At 46.2% G+C, this 19,701-nt stretch overlaps 1 protein-coding gene across 1 annotated transcript in view; it reads right to left on the minus strand.

Annotated features, from left to right (window-relative positions):
• Window positions 1-321: 321 nt before the first annotated feature.
• Window positions 322-19,701, minus strand: part of LOC120918314 (integrin alpha-IIb-like) — a 72,039-nt gene continuing 52,659 nt past the window's right edge. The window contains exons 25-28 of the mRNA XM_040329836.1: window positions 16,574-16,687; window positions 7,065-7,166; window positions 570-692; window positions 322-454 (exon numbers count right to left, since the gene is read on the minus strand). Of these exons, the coding sequence (XP_040185770.1) occupies window positions 389-454; window positions 570-692; window positions 7,065-7,166; window positions 16,574-16,687 (405 nt within the window). The 3' untranslated portion in view covers window positions 322-388. The remainder of the gene's footprint in view (window positions 455-569; window positions 693-7,064; window positions 7,167-16,573; window positions 16,688-19,701) is intronic.

Raw genomic sequence — 19,701 nt, forward strand, 5'->3', positions numbered from 1 at the left:
AGAGTGTTGTCAGCCACAGAGGTCATTGAGGGATTGTTTTAAAGCTCATGCAATGGGTATTAATAATATGTAAATACTTGAATGCCCATAGACTGATCACATGTTTATTTGAGACATTTGCTCAATTACCTGCAGGCAAAAAGAACGCACATGAACCAATCAGATGTCTCACTTCTTAATCCGCGGTGTAAAATGACAGCTGAAATGCTACAGTTTCCTTTGGGCAACTGAAATGCGAGGCCTTGTTCAATAAATGCAAAGCTCTCAACTAACTTTTGAAAGAATAAACATGAGAAATGCTCTTTAACGTTCTACGTATTTATTGTTTTAATGGAAAGTAGTAAAAAAAAAAAAAAATTAACCCGTTAATTAGAAGAGCAGTCATCCATTATTTGTCCGCAGTCAGCTCTTCCCCCTCGTCTGTCGGTGGTCGCCTTCTCATGAAAAATCCGAGCTGCAAAATCAGAAAATGATATGTTAGGTTTAAGAGAATAAATCTTTCTTTTCTTAAGTGGTTGCTATGGGAATGGGAACCCAATTGACATGGCGGCGGCCATTTTGCAACTCACCTTCCACATGACAAATACAAACAAAGCCAAGATTAGCAGCCCCCCGAATACTCCCAGGATTATCCACCACACAGGAATGTCTTTCTGGCTGTCCGGAGTCACCCACTGAATCACCGTCTCAGCCTGAGGGGTGGGGGGGGGGGGGTGAAAGACAGGAGAGAAGCATGTGAGAGTCTAGAAAAATTCCCCCATTATACTAAATGCGGGTTGTCATGTGTGGTCAAAACAAGAGCGCCTGACGGGAGGTTCTATGAAGTTATTTGTGAAATTTCATGAATGATGTCAAACAGCCCTATTTGTGACTAAGTAGATTTGCTCAAACGTGGAACTTGTTATGGCTTTATAAACCGCACTGAATTATTTATGGCAATAAGCTAATAACAGTTGTTCGCTTATTTTTGTGTATTGTCTCAAATTTTCACTGGTAAGTGCTGTATAATTAAATATAACTTTCCTCAATATAAAATTCTGATTTCCAATCGAATGCTCCGGAATCTCTACTACAATCTTTGCCCTTTGCCGCCTGCAGAATTCTTTTTTTTGGGGGGGGAATTTGTCTTCAGTTTTTGATAATAGCCAGAACTAATTTTGAATAAATGTTTTTCTTTGGGGGGGGGGGGGTCTATAAACTGCCCCCCCCCCCTGTATGTGATGGGAAACTAAATGAAAAAAAGTATAGTAAAATTAGGAAACAAAGTATTTCTCAACCAGAGTTCCGTGGACCATTAAACCGGTAGTAAGCCACGTTTTTATTTTTCACAATGCAAAGTTATAATGAGCATACTAGCACATTATGTGAAACTTACATTAAAGCGGAAGTAAACCCATCCATTTGATAGTTTCAAAAAACAGTTAACATTCCCGGCATGCCGGAAATGCTAGCTGTCACATTTGCTTGTGCTCTCAACCTAACTGTCAAACCATCCAATGGCTGCTTTCATAACTGATCACATGTGCAGCATCATGGCAGTTGCAGATTAAACACAGGCCAAGATGGCAGCTTCCTTGGCTGAAAACGATAGGAGGGTTTACTTTCACTTCAAAACTAAGCCCTCCAGCGGCTCGCTGTCAGCGCTGATGAGGCTTCCATCTTCATCCGGCCTTTCTTCTGGGTTGGTGAGCAGCGGCCCGAGCCGCAATGACATCACTCCCGCACATGCGTGTAGGAGCCACTGTTCACAGCACAGGGCTTTGAAGGAATGGCACAGTGATGTTACTGGCAGCTTCACAAGTAAATATCTCCTAAATGGTGCACTTTTTGCAATTTATGCTCTGTAGCTCTTTAATTTAGTTGATGGGATTATAATTGATGTGATTTATTAGCGTGGATAGTGGTATCACAGTATGGTGTATGCACTTTGTGATCCAATTATGTGTTGTAATGAATGCACAATAGAACTTTATTGTAGTTTAGGGAACCTATAGGAATGAGCACTAAATTCTGAAGTACCGTATATACTCGAGTATAAGGCGAGTTTCTCAGCACATTTTTTTTGTGCTGAAAATGCCCCCCTCGGGTTATACTTGAGTTACCTTTTTGCACCTGATCTCATGGACTTTGGGTACCGGACATAGGTCCCCTGGACCCCAAACTTGGCACACATGTAGCCCCACATGTAGTTCTCCTCTACAAGTGTGCAAAGTTTGCTGTTTGGGGGACATACGGCCGGGGAGCACCGATTTTTCAAAGCTAGGCACCCCTTCTCTATACTCCCACAGTGAGGCATGGGTACAGTGAGGCACAATGAGGCATGGGCACAGTGAGGCATGCACATGGACAAGGCTTATACTTGAGTCAATAAGTTTTCCCATTTTTTGGTGGTAAAATTAGGTGCCTCGGCTTATATTTGGGTTGGCTTATACTCGAGTATATACGGTGTATTGATTATATGTCGGCACACGTCAATTGTTGAGCTATGACCACCTACTCTGAACTGACGTTACTGGAGGCCTATGTTGGTGTATCTTTCTGGATGTTCATGTGACTTATTTTATCTTATATTACTTATTTCCTTATATTATATGCTTATGTGTGCTTATAGCATGTTTGTATCCTTTTTTCTAAAATATTTAAAGTGTTACTTGTCATCGGCTGTGTCTAATCACAGCTGGTCACATGTAAACACGGAAGTGCTGTAAATCGGCTCTCCTCGCCTCACACTGACAGAGTGTCTGGCGAGGAGAGCCAATCAGCGGCATCTCCTTGCAGGAGAGAACAGGCACTGATCATCAGTGCCCTGATTACAGGAAAGCTGCAGCAGTGCCGCCAATCAGTGCCCATGCATGCCCATCAGTGACACAAATCAATGCCCATTAGTAGTGCCAGTTAGTGCTGCCTTTTAGTGCCTGCTCATCAGTACTGCCCATCAATTCCCATCAGTGCCCTTCAGTGCAGCCTATCATTGCAGCCTATTAGTGAAGGAGAAAAATTACTTACGGTATTTATAAAATGTACTGACAGAAACTACAACATTTTCGGTCTATTATTGTGAAGAAAATTATTTAAAAATGTATTTTGGTACTGTGTGTTGCATGACCACGCAATTGTCATTTAAAGTGTGACAGCGCTGAAAGCTGAAAAATGGCCTGGGCAGGAAGGGGGTGAAAGTGTTTTGTATTGAAGCGGTTAACCAGACACTGATAGAAGTCACAAGACTGCTATATACTGCTGATGGGAAAAGGTATTTAGCAGTTTATTTTTTCTCTAAAACGATTGCATTTCCATGTTCTGTGTGGGAGACCAGCTATAGTGAATGCAGGGTCCTGGGTTTAGTAACACTTTAATCAGAATGTTAATGACTAAAGTTTGAGTAGGGCTGTGAAAGTATGTATACTATAGGTCAGTGGTCTCCAAACTGTGGCCAGGGGTCTGAATGTGACACTTTGCCTGCCTTTATCTGACCCTTGGGACATATTCCACCAACTGACACCAATGATGGAGCACCATTCCATCTACTGATACCATTAATGGGACACTAAGGGCCAGATTCACAAATGAGATACGACGGCGTTTCTCCTGATACGCCGTCGTATCTCTGTTTCTATCTATGCGACTGATTCATAGAATCAGTTACGCATAGATAGCCTTAAGATCCGACAGGTGTAATTGTTTTACACTGTCGGATCTTAAGATGCAATACCGCGGCCGCCGCTGGGGGGAGTTCGCGTCGTAAACCAGCGTCGGGTATGCAAATTAGGAGTTACGGCGATCCCCGACGGTTTTTTTCGCGTTCGCTACGTCGCCGCTAGTCTAGTTTCCCGTCGCAAAGTTAGTCGGTTTTTTTGGTGCCTTAACTTTACACAGCAATCGTATTGCTGTGTAAAGTATGGCCGTCGTTCCCGCGTCGAAATTTAAAAAATAACGTCGTTTGCGTAAGCCGTCCGGGAATACGGAATTACGCTTCGCGCGTCGCCGTTCAAAAAAATTACGTCACGGCGCGCAATGCACGGCGGGAGTTCGGAAACGGAGCATGCGCGGCAGGTCCGGTGCGGGAGCGCACCTAATTTAAATGGCACACGCCCATTTAAATTGGCTCGCCTTGCGCCGGCGTAGGTTTTCATCGCAAGTGCTTGGTGAATCAGGCACTTGCGATGAAAAATTGTGGTGGTGTAACGTATCTAGGATACGTTACGCCGCCGCTGCCCTACGTGAATCTGGCCCTATGTTTCCAATTGATATAACAATAGGGCACTATTCTTCCCATTACAACCAATGATAGGGCACTGTTGCGGGGGGCATTTTCTACTCGCACTGGTCACAGTCCGGCCCACCTAGAGGATAAAAGGACAGTAAACTGGCCCTTTGCTTGTTTGTAGACCCCTGCTATAGGTGATCCCAAGTGTCAGAATTGTCACACACTTTCTCAATGAATTGGAGGACCGATAAAGAAAATAGTAGACACCCAAATAGGGAATAGAGCAGCTGGGGAGAGTGGAATGCTATCTGAAGGGAAAGTCGGGTCAGACAGAGGAACAGTTGTACGAGGAAGAAAAGCCAACTGTTTTATACAAGGGGACAGAATATACACAAGGCCAGACAGCTGCAGTAAGCAGAAGCCAGGAATACGGGGTCATTTTGTAAGATGCAAAGCATGCCAAGGGCAGTAACCAATAGCAACTAAAAAGAATTCACTCTGTACTAGTCTGATTAGGTCAAGCAGTACAAAGTAATTATGATGCGTCAAGTTTAGAAATCAAATTCCAGTTTACTGCCCGGCACATCATTGCCTTGCCGAATATGGTTATTAGGTCAGAGATGGAGATAAGAAGCACTGGATCCCAATGTAGATCAATTTCAAAGTCAATATAGAGGTCATATTGAAGCATACAAGGGTTTTTGCTGGCAGCTCATCAACACAAAGAGGCCTTTAGGAAGCACTTTATGTAAAAAGTACCGTAAAACAGACCAATTTTCTAAGCAACCATAAAGAACTTATAAAATGTCAAAAAAACAAACCAACACATTTTGAGGGTTCTAACAGGTCTTGTAATAGCCTGGCAGGATATGTATAGTCTTATGCCGCGTACACACGATCGGAATTTCCGATGGTAAAAGTCAGACGGAATTTTTTCATCTGTATTTCCAATGGACTTAGAAAGAGAAATGGAAATTCCGTTCGTCTGTATGGAACTCCGACGGAGAAAAAAATATGCATGCTCAGAATCAAGTCGACGCATGCTCGGAAGCATTGAACTTCATTTTTCTCAGCTCGTCGTAGTGTTGTACGTCACCGTGTTTTGGACGGTCAGAATTTGGTGTGACGTTGTGTATGCAAGACGGCTTGAACGGAATTCCGTGAGAAATATCCATTGGAGTTTATCCCAAAGGGGAATTCTGATTGGGTGTACGGGGCATTAGGCTTGAACAGTTGATTATTCTAAACAATCAACTACTGAAGCATGTCCTTAACCCCTGAGCTTTAAATGTGTTTTTTTTGTTTTTGTTTAATTTACAGGTATTTCTATAAAGCCTTGATACAGTTCTGCACAATCGTATCAGTCCTCGCCCTCAAGAAGCTTCCAATCTAAGGTACCTATCTCATCTGCATACTTACATTCACACACATATTATGGCCAATTCAGATGGGAACCAATTAACCTACCAGCATGTCTTTCAAGTGCAGAAGGAGTACATAGAGGAAACTCACACAAGCACAGGGCAATAATGCAAAGCTCATGCAGGTGTTACCATGATGGGTTTCAAGCTGAGTTCTGCAAGCCAAAAATGCTAACCACTAAGCCACGGTGCTGCCTTAGGCCTCGTACAGACGAGAGGATATCCGCTGGAAACGGTCCGCCGGACCGTTTCCAGCGGACATTCCTCCTCCGGATTTTGATCTGATGGCTTGTACACACCATCAGATCAAAATCCCTGCGGAAAACATCCGTGGTGACGTGGCTGCGCCGTCGACACGACGATGACGCGGCAACGTGCGCGACCCTGGAAGGTAAATACTTCCACGCATGCGTCGAATCACTTCGACGCATGCGAGGAATGGGGATCGGGCGGACTTATCCGGTGAGTCTGTACAGACGACCGGATAAGTCCGAAGGACAGGATTCCAGCGGATAGATTTCTTAGCATGCTAAGAAATTTTTATCCGCTGGAAATCCGTCGGCTGGATTTTTATCCGCTGGAAAATGTCCGCTCGGGCCTACACACGACCGGATCTGTCCGCTGGAACTGATCCGCGGATAAATCCCAGCGGACAGATCCGGTCGTGTGTACGGGGCCTTAAAGTGTTACTAAACCCAGGACCCGGCATTCACTATATCTGGTCTTCCACAGTACACAGAACATGGAAATGCAATTATTTTAGTAAATATAAACTGCTAAATACCTTTTCCCATCAGCAGTACATAGCAGCAAAAGATTTGAGTGCGGCGGTGGAATATATATTTATGAAGGACTTTTAGTTTACATATCTACCCTGTTTCCCTAAAAATAAGACCTACCCTGAAAATAAGACCTAGCTTTTTTTTCCAGGAGGGCTGCAATATAAGCCCTACCCTGAAAATAAGCCCTATAATTAATATAATTGCGGGGGAAGAGAGCTCCGGCGGTTAACAGAGGCACAGAGCGGCTCTATAACAAAGGTATTTGGCACAATTATATTACAGAAACACACACGTACATTATATAATACTGTAATAGAGTGGATTATAGGATTTTACAAGCATTTTAACTCAGTTCACACTGGGGATTTCTGACAGGCAGGGAGAGAGAGGGGGAGAGAAGACATCACATTACATAGTAAGACCTACCCCGAAAATAAGCCCTACTGTGTCTTTTGTTGGCATAATTAATATAAGACCCGGGCTTATTTTCAGGGAAACACGGTATATGTTTATTATGTCTAGTTATATATTATTATTGTCTTTTGTGATTGATTAGGTATTGAATATTCAGCAGTGCTGCGCCATATTTTTATATACACATAACCTAATAGTCCATTGATATGCCTGCATAACATAAACCGCTACTAGGAAACTTACATATGTTTCTTGAGCCAACAAATTGACAGGTTGAATCCTGTAGGGGGAATCAGTCATAAGAAAGTAACCTCGGGAGCGCAGAATGAACGGCTTCTGGGGTCTCTGGTGGGAAAACAAAAGAGTCAGGAGAGGACATAGTGATTTACTTTAACCACAGGAAGGTTTTATCCCCTTCATGACCAGGCGATTTTTTGCGATTTAGCACTGTGCTACTTTAACCACTTAAGCCCCGGACCATTTTGCAGCTAAATGCCCAGGCCAGGTTTTGCGATTCAGCACTGCGTCGCTTTAACAGACAATTGCGCGGTCGTACGACGTGGCTCTCAAACAAAATTGAGCAAATAGAGCTTTCTTTTGGTGGTATTTGGTCACCTCTGTGGTTTTTATTTTTTGCGCTATAAACAAAAATAGAGCGAAAATTTTGAAAAAAATTCAATATTTTTTACTTTTTGCTATAATAAATATCCCCCAAAAACATATATAAAAATTATTTTTTTCCTCAGTTTAGGCCGATACGTATTCTTCTATCTATTTTTGGTAAAAAAAAATCGCAATAAGCGTTTATCGATTGGTTTGCGCAAAATTTATAGCGTTTACAAAATAGGGGATAGTTTTATTGCATTTTTATAATTTTTTTTTTTTTACTACTAATGGCGGCGATCAGCGATTTTTTTTGTGACTGCGACAGAATGGCGGACACTTCGGACAATTTTGACACATTTTTGGGACCATTGTCATTTTCACAGCAAAAAATGCATTTAAATTGCATTGTTTATTGTGAAAATGACAGATGCAGTTTGGGAGTTAACCACAGGGGGCGCTGTAGGAGTTAGGGTTCACCTAGTGTTTGTTTACAACTGTAGGGGGGTGTGGCTGTAGGTCTGATGTCATCGATCGAGTCTCCCTATAAAAGGGATCACTCGATCGATGCAGCCACCACAGTGAAGCACGGGGAAGCCGTGTTTACATACGGCTCTCCCCGTTCTTCAGCTCCGGGGAGCGATCGCGGGGGGGCGGCTAGAAACGAATAGCCGCGCCCTCGTCCCGGATCGCTCCCCGCGGGTTACCGACCGCCGCATTGCCCGGAGGGTCCCGATCAGACCCCCGACCCGCGGAAAGGCGGGGACGTACATGTACGCCCATATGCCTGTACGTGACATTCTGTGGACGTATATGTACATGCGGCGGGCGTTAACCGGTTAAGTGGTAACTGCGCAGTTATGCAACACTGTACCCAAATGAAATGTTTCCCCACACAAAAAGAGTCTTATTTTGGTGGCATTTGGTCACCACTGTTTTTTTTTTTAACCACTTAAGGACCGCCTCCTGCACAAATACGTCAGCAGAATGGCACGGCTGGGCTCTTAAAGAGGACGTACAGGTACGTGCTTGTGCCCAGCCGTGCCATTCTTTATATATTTTTGGGGGATATTTATTATAGCAAAAAGTAAAAAATATTGCATTTTTTGCAAAATTGTCGCTCTATTTTTGTTTATAGCGCAAAAAATAAAAACTGCAGAGGTGATCAAATATCACCAAAAGAAAGCCCTATTTGTGGGGAAAAAAGGACGCCAATTTTGTTTGGAAACCACGTCGCAGTTAAAGCGACGCAGTGCAGAATCGCAAAAACTGGCCTGGGCATTTACCTGCATAAAGGTCCGGGTCTTTAGTGGTTAATTATGAAAAATTTTGGATTTTTTTTTTACTTTCTGCTATAAAACATATCCAACAAATTAAAAATAAAATAAAAATAAAATGTCTTCATAAATTTAGGCCAAAATGTATTCTGTTACAAATCTTTGGTAAAATAAAATCCCAATAAGTGTATATTTATTGGTTTGTTTAAAAGTTATAGGGCCAAATCCACAGCCAGCGGCGCAAAATAAGTTTTTTCTAACTTATGTCATTTAAGTTACGGCGCCCTAAGTTGGTGTCGTAATTGCCGTATCCACAGCGCATTTGCGCACAAAAGTGCGCCTGCCGTAACGTAAATTCGGAGGCGTAAGGCGGGGTTATGGCAAGTGGGAAGGAAGTGGGCGTGCTTCATTGTAATGAGCCGTGACCCCATGCAAATGAAGGTCCGGCCGTACTGCGCATGCGCGCACGAATCTGCTGCTCACTGCGCATGTGCAGAACTTTGCTTGGCGCAATCAGTGAGATAGGTAAAAGGCCAAGTGTACTTAGTTTGAGGATCGCACTGTGCTTAACTAGCTCCAGTCAAACACACTTCATTTGCAAAAGTATTTCCCTGTGTTCCCTTCCATGAGCAATTTGCTTCTGCTCTTAGTTTGTCAGTGTTTGTTGGTAAGTTGTGTTTGATAGAGAAGTGTTGGAGGAGTAGTAGATAGTAGTTGTTGTTTGTTTGTGATAAGTGTAATTTTTGTTTGATTGTTTCTGCTAATTTTTTTTTTTTTTTTTTTTCTGCTTGGATTTTGTGTTTGGTTTTTGTGTGTTTGTATTTGACTTTGTAGTAGCTGTCTGCGTCTGTGTGTATTTTTGTGTATTTGTTTGGTGTGTATTTTTGTGTGTTTGTATTTGACTTTGTAGTAGCTGTCTGCTTGTGTGTGTATTTTTGTGTGTTTGTCCTGTTTGGCTTCTTGTTGCTGGGTGGTGTCTGTGATGGCCCCCAAACGCAGGAAGCTGAATTTTTCACATGTTGAAAAGCAAATCCTAGCCAGGTATATCATACAATATGGAAGATATCTACATGGGCCTGATAGCCGGAACACCTCCCCGGCCCAAAGGAAGAGGATCTATGCCAAAATAACAGATCACATAAATGCGGCGGGGGGAGGGGAGACGAGAACCCCCGCTGGCATTAAGAAAAAGATCAATGATCTGAGGAGCGTGGTCCGCAATAAGGTGGCCAAGCTCACTGCGCATAGGAGGGGCACTGGAGGAGGGGGACCATGCCCCATCCGGCTGACTGAGGAGGAATGGGCAGTGGCCCGGTGTTTCGAGCCAGAGCAGGTGGTGGGCCTGCCTGGTTATCAGTCTGATGTTCCTGTGAGGCCAGGTAAGGTTTTTTTTTTTTTTTATTTGGTGATTAGCATGTGTGGGTGGGGGAAGGGAACATGTGCCAAGTGTGTGGATCCTCAAACCTGTGATTGTTTGGTGTCTTCCACAGATGACCAGGAGATTGCTGGGCCATCAGGCCAGGCTGCTGCACCACCCCAAAGACAGGAGGCTGCTGAGGAGTCCCCAGGGGAGGGGAGTGGCCAAACCTCCCCTCATGAGGAGGCTGAGGGGGAGGAGGATGAGGGGGAGGAGGATGAGGGGGAGGAGGAAGAAGATCTCCAGATTGGCCGGGAAATCATTATTGCCACAGATCTGATGACCTTTGACGATACCCTTGAGGCTAGCCTTGAGGCTCCCCTTGAGGCTACCCCAGAGGCTCCCCTTGAGGCTACCCCAGAGGCTACCCCAGAGGATCCCCCAGAGGCTACCCCAGAGGATCCCCCAGAGGCTGGCACCAGTCAGGCCACCATCAGGGGTAGCCCCTCCCACTCCTCCCACAACATGCCGCAACCCACAAGGGTCACTCTATCCCCTCCTACCTGGCCACAAGCCTCAGGGGCAGGCAGGATGGCGACCCAGGACACCAGGGTGGGGTCTGAGCATATGCCGGCCAGTCTGCTGAGGGACAATGCCAAGCAGACCCGCAGTCTGGGTGACATCAAAAAAACTATGGCCAAGATGGAGCACAGCCTGGATGTAATGAGGGAGTCACTCAGTGATGTGGCCACCAATTCATTGGGTGTCATCACCTGTTTGTGGTCCCTGCATACCGCCACAACAGGCGTGGGCCAGGAGGTGACTGCCCTCACCCGGGCTGTGCAGGACAACACCCGGGCTGTGCAGGAGAACACACGGGCTGGCCAGGCCAATACGGCTGCCATCACTGCCTGCCTGACCAGGATAGCAGTGGCCTTGGAGGGCAGGCCAGCCGGAGGTCAGACACCAGGGGAGGCTCCTCCCTCCCCTGCTCCCCCCCCAATGAAGATACTCCCTCCCCTGCTCCCCCCCCCAATGAAGATACTCCCTCCCCTGCTCCCCCCCCAATGAAGATACTCCCTCCCCTGCTCCCCCCCCCCGTGAAGATCCTCCAGGTGCCCGTGCCCGTGCCCCTGCCCGTGGGCAGCCTAGACGGAGCACTCGCCGCCGGACTTAAATACCAGGGGTACTTTTTTTTTTTGCTTTAAAAATTTTGGTTATTATACTGTACTTATGATTTGGTTTATGTGTGTGAATGATGTGTGAATGTGGGGGGGTGGCATTCCTGACAAAATAAGGGTGTCACCCTCAATTTTGGTGGAGAAGGGATCCCCAGGACCAGGGAGAAGTCATCCTAGGTTCCTGAATGGTGTATGAATGCACAGTGACATAATTGGAGCCGTGGCGGGGCGTTACTGCTCCCAAGTACCAAAGGGGGGGGGGGTACTTGGATCTAATCCAATTCGATGTGCATGTGATGTGTTTGTGCTAGGGACCACAGTGGTGTGCATTCATGCATTCTCATTGTGACATAAATCATGTGCGTTTCCAGAGACAAAAACATTCTCAATGTGTCATTAAACATGTGCGTTTACTGTGCAAAGCAACATTCTCATTGTCACATAATTCATGTGCGTTTGCAGTGAAAACAAATAATAACATTGTCACATAATTCATGTGCGTTTGCATTGAAAACAAATAATAACATTGTGACATGATTTCTGGCCATTTACTGAGAAAAGATGCCTTCTGCCAGGCGTCTCCTGGCTACTGTGCCCTCAGTAGACCGGGTAGAGTGGGCTAGGGGGGGATTGCCTGGGTGGGGGGTCAGGTCAGCACGTAAGTTAATCTCCAGTCCCCTTCTCGTTGCAAAGTTATGAAGAATGCAACAAGCCCCTATTATTTGGCACACAAAGTCTGGGGAATACAGCAGTGTACCCCCAGTCTTGTCCAGGCATCTGAAGCGGGACTTCAGCAGGCCAAAAGTACGCTCCACTACTGCCCGGGTGCGAATATGAGCCTCGTTGTAGCGTTGCTCTCCTGGGGTTTGGGGGTTCCTGAATGGGGTCATCATGTGAGGGCCCAGGGCATATCCAGAGTCACCTGGAAGGGAAAAGACAGGAGGATATTAGTCATGCATGTGCCCCATGTGATGTCTGCATCATGGGGGGGGACAGTCATACCTGACACACATGTCACTCACCAACCAGCCAGCTGTCTCCATACACGTTCTGCTCCAATTCACGTGCTATGTTGGTCTGCCTAAAGATGTAGCTGTCATGGCACGAACCTGGAAATTTGGCACACACATGCCAGATGAGGCCATGGGCATCCACGATTACCTGGACATTGATGGAATGCCAGTTTTTGCGATTCCTGAACAGGTGCTCTGTATCATGGGGGGGCTGTAGTGCCACATGGGTACAGTCAATGGCCCCAATGGTCCGTGGGAATCGTGCAATCTGATAGAAATCAGCCATGCTCTTCATTCGCTGGTCCTCCTGGGTGGGCTTTTCAAATTGACTGCCCATGCGTCTCAGTATTGCAGGGACAACCTGGTGCACACACCTGCTCATCGAGGACTGTACCATCCCAGCCAGACCTCCACATGTTCTCTGAAAAGACCCAGTGGCCAGAAAATGCAGGGTGGCCATAACTTTAATGTGAGCTGGCAGGGCATGGGATCGTTGGGTTGGGGTGTTCAGATCATCCTGCAGGATCCTGGTTAAGTCCAGGATGGCTTCCTGGTTAAATCTGAAGTTGCCAATGACCTCAGACGCAGTCATGCCAAAGAGATCTTGGCGTGGGCGGTATATCCTCTCCTGTGCCCTCCTCCTCTGTGCCCTCCTCCTTCTCTGCGCCTGTAAAGTGGCGAGTGCCGTTATAATCATTGATGGCCCAGGCATTTTGGCAGTCACAATGAAGTCAAGCAAAGAAGTGTTGGCAGCTCTTCCTAAATGGTGTTGCTTCAGCAGACCTTTACAGGGCTGGTGTAAAATTAGGGCTGCTTTTATAAAGTCTAATTTTGCTCCAGAAAACTAACAGGTGCGCACAGGGCGTTATCTACGGCGCACAGGGCGTAATCTACGGCGCACACACTTAATTTTGAGGATCGCCCTATCTCCCTCATTTGCATCTTTGCCTATCCAATAAAGCGGCGTGACTAGTAATTATTTTAAGTAGGACGGAAAAACCGGATTTTTCGTTTTGAGGATCGGGCGCAAAGATACTTGCGGAGTAAAATTAGAAATCTCGAGTTAAGTCGGCGCATCTGCTTTGTGGATTTGCCCCATAGTGTCTACAAACTATGGTATACAATAAATACTGTCGACGGGCAATCTGACATTAACTGACGCTGGCTGGGAGGTACACTAGCTGACACTGCTGACATCACCAACTAATACAGTGATAATTATATACTCTGTCACTGTACTAATGACACGGGCTAGGAAGGGGTTAACATCTCAGGTAAGGGGTTAAGTGTGTGCCTCACAAGTTTTGATGTGTGTAATATGTTCTGCTTTTTACTAAATATCTGCTTGGAGAAGAAAGAAACAGATCGTTCCCTCTGTACACAGCACTGTGTGTTTGTCAACACAGGGCTCCAGGCTGTGATTGGACACAGCTGATGATGTCTCAGCCATGAATCATTGGCTGAAACCTGTTGATAAAATCCCCCTGTGTACAATCACAGCGAGAGTTGGCCAAGGGGGCGCACGTGCGCCTTAAACCTAGAAATCAATGCAGAAGCATGGGTACATGGTTGTACAGACGACAAGTGGTTAAAAAGTTTAGCTTTTTTAATTTATTTAAAAGAAAACTAACTTTACAAATGTAGCGCTATCCCTGCAGGAGCTGTTGGTGAATTTGGTCCTATTTCCCACCCCAGAACTTGAGGACTGCTTAACTTCTGGCTGCGTTGCACAAACTTCTGGCAGTACTGCACTTGCAAAAGAAATGTCTCACTGGATCTGTAGGCTCAATGTGACCTGTTATCCTTCCTGAAGTCTGAAAGCACTATGCTGTAAGTCTACAGCACTGGGGTCTTGTACTCAGCCACAGGATCATCAATTGCCTCCTACTGATATCCACAGGCTCTTCCTATTGAGGGAGATATAGATTTACACTGCTTTTTCTCTCCCACTGCTTCCTCTTGGCTTTCTCCTGACCCAACTGGATCCTTAAACTAGGACTTCTAAATAGGCCCCCCAGCTAAGCCATGCTGGGACATTGGTATTTTCAGGACGGCTTCCTCCCAGACTTCTGCCCCAGGGGCAGAGCCCCTGTCTACACCTGCAGGACTGGACCCAGGAACACTGCCGCTGCTAATCAGGCCTCAAACTACTTATGGGAACTCCCACCACCTTCTGGGCACACCTCCACAGAGATTGGCTGGAGTCCTATAAATATTCAGGATGCCTGTTCAGCTCTCCTCCTCCTATGCTTCTAGAAGCCACTTAAAGACAGGGGCCCGGATTCAGAGAGCAATTGCGCCTGCGTAACCATAGTTACGCAGCGCAATTGCTTACTTGCGCCGGCGTAACGAATGCTCCTGATTCAGGAACCTCGTTATGCCGACTGCAGCCTAAGATATGCGTGGCATAAGGCTCTTATGCCCGCATATCTTAGGCTGCATTCTTGCGATGGCCGCTAGGTGGCGTTCCCGTTGTGCTCTGCGTATAGTATGCAAATTGCATACTAACGCCGATTCACAACGTTACGCGAGCCCTGCGTACGCAGTTTACGTCGTTTGCGTACGGCGGTTTTCGCGTAAGGCTGCCCCTGCTATTAGCCCCTCTTCTTTCCGTGGTCGCGAACTCCGGCTCTGTGACTAGCCGGAGTCGTGTGCTGTCGTGTGCATGTCCCCAACCACGGCATGACCCATCTAGAAACGGCACAGCGTGCCCTTTCTAGAGTGTGCATCCGCCGAATACATCGGCACATGCGCAGTAGGAATGATCGTACGGGGAATTGTAAATATCTCTGTGTAGGAAATATTTCAAGCACCTACAGGTAAGCCTCAGACCCGGTTCACACTGGGGCGACTCGTCAGGCGACACAGCCGCCTGACAAGTCGCGTCCCATTGTAGTCAATAGAACCGTTCTAATAGGAGCGACTCAAGTCGCTCCGACTTAGAAAAAGGTTCTTGTACGACTTCGGGGGCGACTCGGGGCGATTTGCATTGACTTCTATACAGAAGTCATTTTGCAAGTCGCCTTAGAAGTCGTCTTCAGGTCGCCTGGCCGAGTCGCCCCCCAAGTCATGCCGCCCTAGTGTGAACCGGCTCTTAATCTAGGCTTACCTGTAGGTGAAAGTGGTCTGTAAAGCCGTGTACACACGATCAGTCCATCCGATGAGAACGGTCTGAAGGACCGTTGTCATCGGTTAACCGATGAAGCTGACTGATGGTCTGTCGCGCCCACACACCATCGGTTAAATAACCGATCGTGTCAGAACGCGGTGACGTAAAACACAACGATGTGCTGAAAAAAATGAAGTTCAATGCTTCCAAGCATGCGTCGACTTGATTCTGAGCATGCGTGGATTTTTAACCGATGGTCATGCCTACTAACGGTCGGATTTGACCTATCGGTTAGGAATCCATCGGTTAAATTTAAAGCAAGTTGGCTTTTTTTTAACCGATGGTTAAATAACCTATGGGGCCCACACACGATCGGTTTTGACCAATGAAAACGGTCCATCAGACCGTTGTCCTCTGTTTAACCTATCGTGTGTACGAGGCCTAATGCCCCCGTACACACGATCACTTTTGTCTTGAAAAAAAATGTCATTTTATTTCATCACAAAAATTGATCGTGTGCACAGGGCATTAGGCTTTACAACCACTTTAACCTCAGAATATGTTAAGATGGAGGAAGAAATTAAAATATGAATGAATGAGCTTATCAAGCCCAGACAAACTACAGCGCTCGGGAGTGGTCTGATAAACCAGGCTCAAAATGGGTAACAGACTTAAAGCGGAGGTCCACACAAAAATGGAACCTCCGCTTTTCAGAACCCCCCCTCTCCGGTGTCACATTTGGCACCTTTCGGGGGGGGGGGGGGTTGCAGATACCTGTCTAGGACAGGTATTTGCACCCACTTCCGGACATAGACTCCCGCGGGAGGACATGGCTCCTCTGGGCCCATGTGCTCGGGGGATTTTTTTTTTGCAATTTTCTTGCTTTTCTTTTTTGTTTTCCTGCATTTTTGGATCCTGAGATCTACAATCAACTGCCGACTGGGTGACAGGCTGGATCCTCGATCCTTGTAGTCCCCCCAAGTTCGGCCATTGAGCCTGGTCCCAAGGCCTGCTCTACATAGCAGATGAAAGGCAATAATAGATACAATCAGTTACCCAAATTTTGGGCAGTATATGTCACTCTAAAGGTCAATCCACACCATGCTAACATCTGACCAAGCTGCACCTATTTCCTTCTGAAGTTCCTCTCCATTTTCTGTCTCCTGTGGAGGGTGCAAAAATATGTTATGGAAGCATTAAGCATGTTCTTACTTTCATGATGCTGGACACCCATAGTATGGAGTCAAGTTTCACCACTGCGCTTTGTCCCTTAGCAATGCCCTGAATATAGCATTCCATTTCCCAGCAGTTAGCATTGTCACAGTTCTGCAATAAATGATAGACAGTATATTAGTAAATTTGAGGAGTAATGGCATTGCCTCTAAATTTGATGAGATTTGACACTGCCCCTAATTATTTGTAGTGCAGCGTCCCACTCAGGACATGTGGGAACTGCAAAAGTATTACTTCTTTGTCATTGCTATATTGCATGTCATTTTGCATTGTATACCTGTGGTATCCCTGTTCATAGGCTGGTCAGGTGTGCTTCTTACTTCCCACCACAAGATGGGGATAGCACCACTCTGGGAAATCTATCCCAGCTCAGGCTTATCCGTGGTCAGTTGTTGAGTACAGAAAGCAGCATGGAGAGAGAAGGGTGAGAGAAAGTCAGTCCAGAGAAGGGACACATTTAAACTGCTAAAATCAAAGGATAAAAGCCATTAATCGGCAGCAAGGACCTTTGAGTATACAGGTGAAGGATTTATTAGCCTCCGGCAACCTCACCCATGTCACTGGATTCAAAAAGGACCAGACACAAGTAAGCATTATTACTGAACCACACCCTGAGTCCAGGCCTCCTAAAGTCTATTAGCAGTGGATCAGCAGAACTCCTCTATTTACCCAGAGACTGTATTCTGGATGTTTGTACTGCAACCAAAACCAGACACAGTAAAAGTTGTGAGTTGTATTCTGCCACTGCCTATCTCATTCTTTAACATTGTTACTACAACTGGTTGTACCACCATTAACGGTACTGGCGTCACGACAATTATCATCAAGGGACCCAGCCGCCACAAGCACTCTAAACACCCCTGTCATCACGGGCACCTCAACCACCATCTTGGCTGGCGTTTCCCTATCGCAGAGCGTGCCCCGGAGGATCCTGTGCTGTCTTCCCTTTCACTGTGCGACCGGCCCAGGGAGGCTTTCTGCTAACCGTGAGTAAACCGATGAACTGTATTATTGCTGTCTCTCATCGGCCCACCGTGCACCTCACGTGTTCCCCTGCAGTTCTGGCTTGTCGCATAAGAAAAATTGGCGTCACGAACAGGATAATTACCCCTGCGCCTTATCTAGAAGACTGTCGCATCAGAATAAGCCCCTTTGCTTTATTGAGAGACTATTTACTTATTGCATGCTGTGTGGGGCCACAGAACTGTTTAAACTGTTTAAAAATCGCATGGAAGCGTTATCCCAGTTATCAGCATAAAAATCGCAGCATCCAAAGTGAGAAAATCAGACATTTGTGTGTTAACAAAACTGCATGCAGTATTTGAATTGACTATTTCCATTCACTTAAAATGGCTGCCAGAGACCTTCTTGTCCAAAAATTCCTGCGCCATCACTGTGGATAGGTTAGTGACACCCCCTGAAGAGCGGGAAAGTTTGGTGCCACCCATTCATGCAAAATCGCCTTACCTTTGCTGTGTCAATCCTGGGAGGAAAGTGTGACAAACGCACGCCCCAGAAGTCGCGAGACTTTGCATGCGAACAAAAGGAGAGAAAATAATCGCATTGCTTGCCGTCCGAGCAGTAATCGCAGCCTGTCAGGTGCCTCTACTAACTATAAGGAGCACGGATAGCTGGAACTCTGCCAGAGACCCAAAATCAACATCGCTGCAGCATTGCATTCAGCTAGCATTAAATTCTTAAAGGGCCATACACCCGCAAGACAGCGGTTGCCCATAGCAACAACGCACAAAAAGTGTCTAAAAACGCATTTGACTTACCTAACTAGAACTCACCTGCTGTTACCATGTCTGTGCAAGGAGATGACGTGCAGCCCGACCTCAGAGGACCCCCTGCATCAGCCGCAGTCGGTCCCAATGCAATACCAACTGCTGCAGCACCAAGTTTAATGCCTTTAACCATGCCTTATTATTTTGGGGCCCCCTGGTTCCCACGATATTCTGGGGAAATTCATACTTTAAGGGACTTTAAAGAAAAAATTCTGGCTATGTTCAGATTGTACCCTGTATCCTCAGAGCAACAGATGGAGATTCTTCTTGCGCAATTGGAAGGAGCTGCGCTCAGAGAAGTGAAATCTTGGCCGAGCTCAGAGAGAAAGACCATGGAGCAGATTTTTGAACGTCTCTACACCACCTTTGAACCCAGAACCGTGTCAGAGGTCAAGATGAGGTTCTTCAGCAAGAGACAGCAATCTGGTGAGTCACTCAGAGACTTTGCATTATCTTTGCAGGAAGCCCTTAGAGCTGTTGTCCAAGTAGACCCCCGTGAGGCAGAAAATCAGGACAAAACCCTGAAAGAACAATTTATTGAAGGCGTCCATACAGACAATCTAAAGAGCCAACTAAGAATGTTAGCCGCCCAACATCCAAGCGCTACCTTCTTAGATTTCAAAGAATTAGCTATCAGCATCCTAGGAAAAAGCCCACCAACAGAACCTGTTAGATCTGTTGACGTGCCTGTATCACAGCTGGTTACCCCTGTAAAGTCTTTACCTATAGTCAGTCAGGCAACCCAAGCTCCAGTTCCTGACGCAGTTGCTGCCTTGACGGAGCAAGTCCGTTTTCTGACTAAAAGTCTGGAGAAAGTCCACCAAAAATTGGAACAATGGGAAAAACCATTAATGCTAGAGGATGAGAAACCTGTGTCCAGAAGACTCTTCCCCTCTAATTCTAGAGAGACTTATTCCAGAAATTCTGGCGGACGCCCCCCTAACCACACTAGTACCCCTAAGCGGCCTATCTGCACGTACTGTCACAAACCAGGCCATACAGAAGCAACCTGCTGGCAGTTAAACGGAAAACCCCCGAGGCCAAGGACCACCCCTCGGGAGGTAAACCAATAGGTCCAGAAGATCCCCACTGGATGCCAAGATACGTTGGATCCCGTCCTGAAGTGGCACTTCAAATAAATGGAGTCCCTTTTGTTGCCCTAGTTGACACCGGATCCCAAGTCACCACCATCCAACAAGCAGCCTTTGAAAAATACTGGGATCAAAATCAGCTTACCCAGCCTCCAGAATCCTGGCTGAGTCTCATAGCCAGTAACGGCAAACCCATACCAGTCCATGGTTATTGGGAACCTACCATTCA

The sequence above is a fragment of the Rana temporaria genome, chromosome 12 (genome assembly GCF_905171775.1).
Source record: "Rana temporaria chromosome 12, aRanTem1.1, whole genome shotgun sequence".
Lineage (NCBI taxonomy): Eukaryota > Metazoa > Chordata > Amphibia > Anura > Ranidae > Rana > Rana temporaria.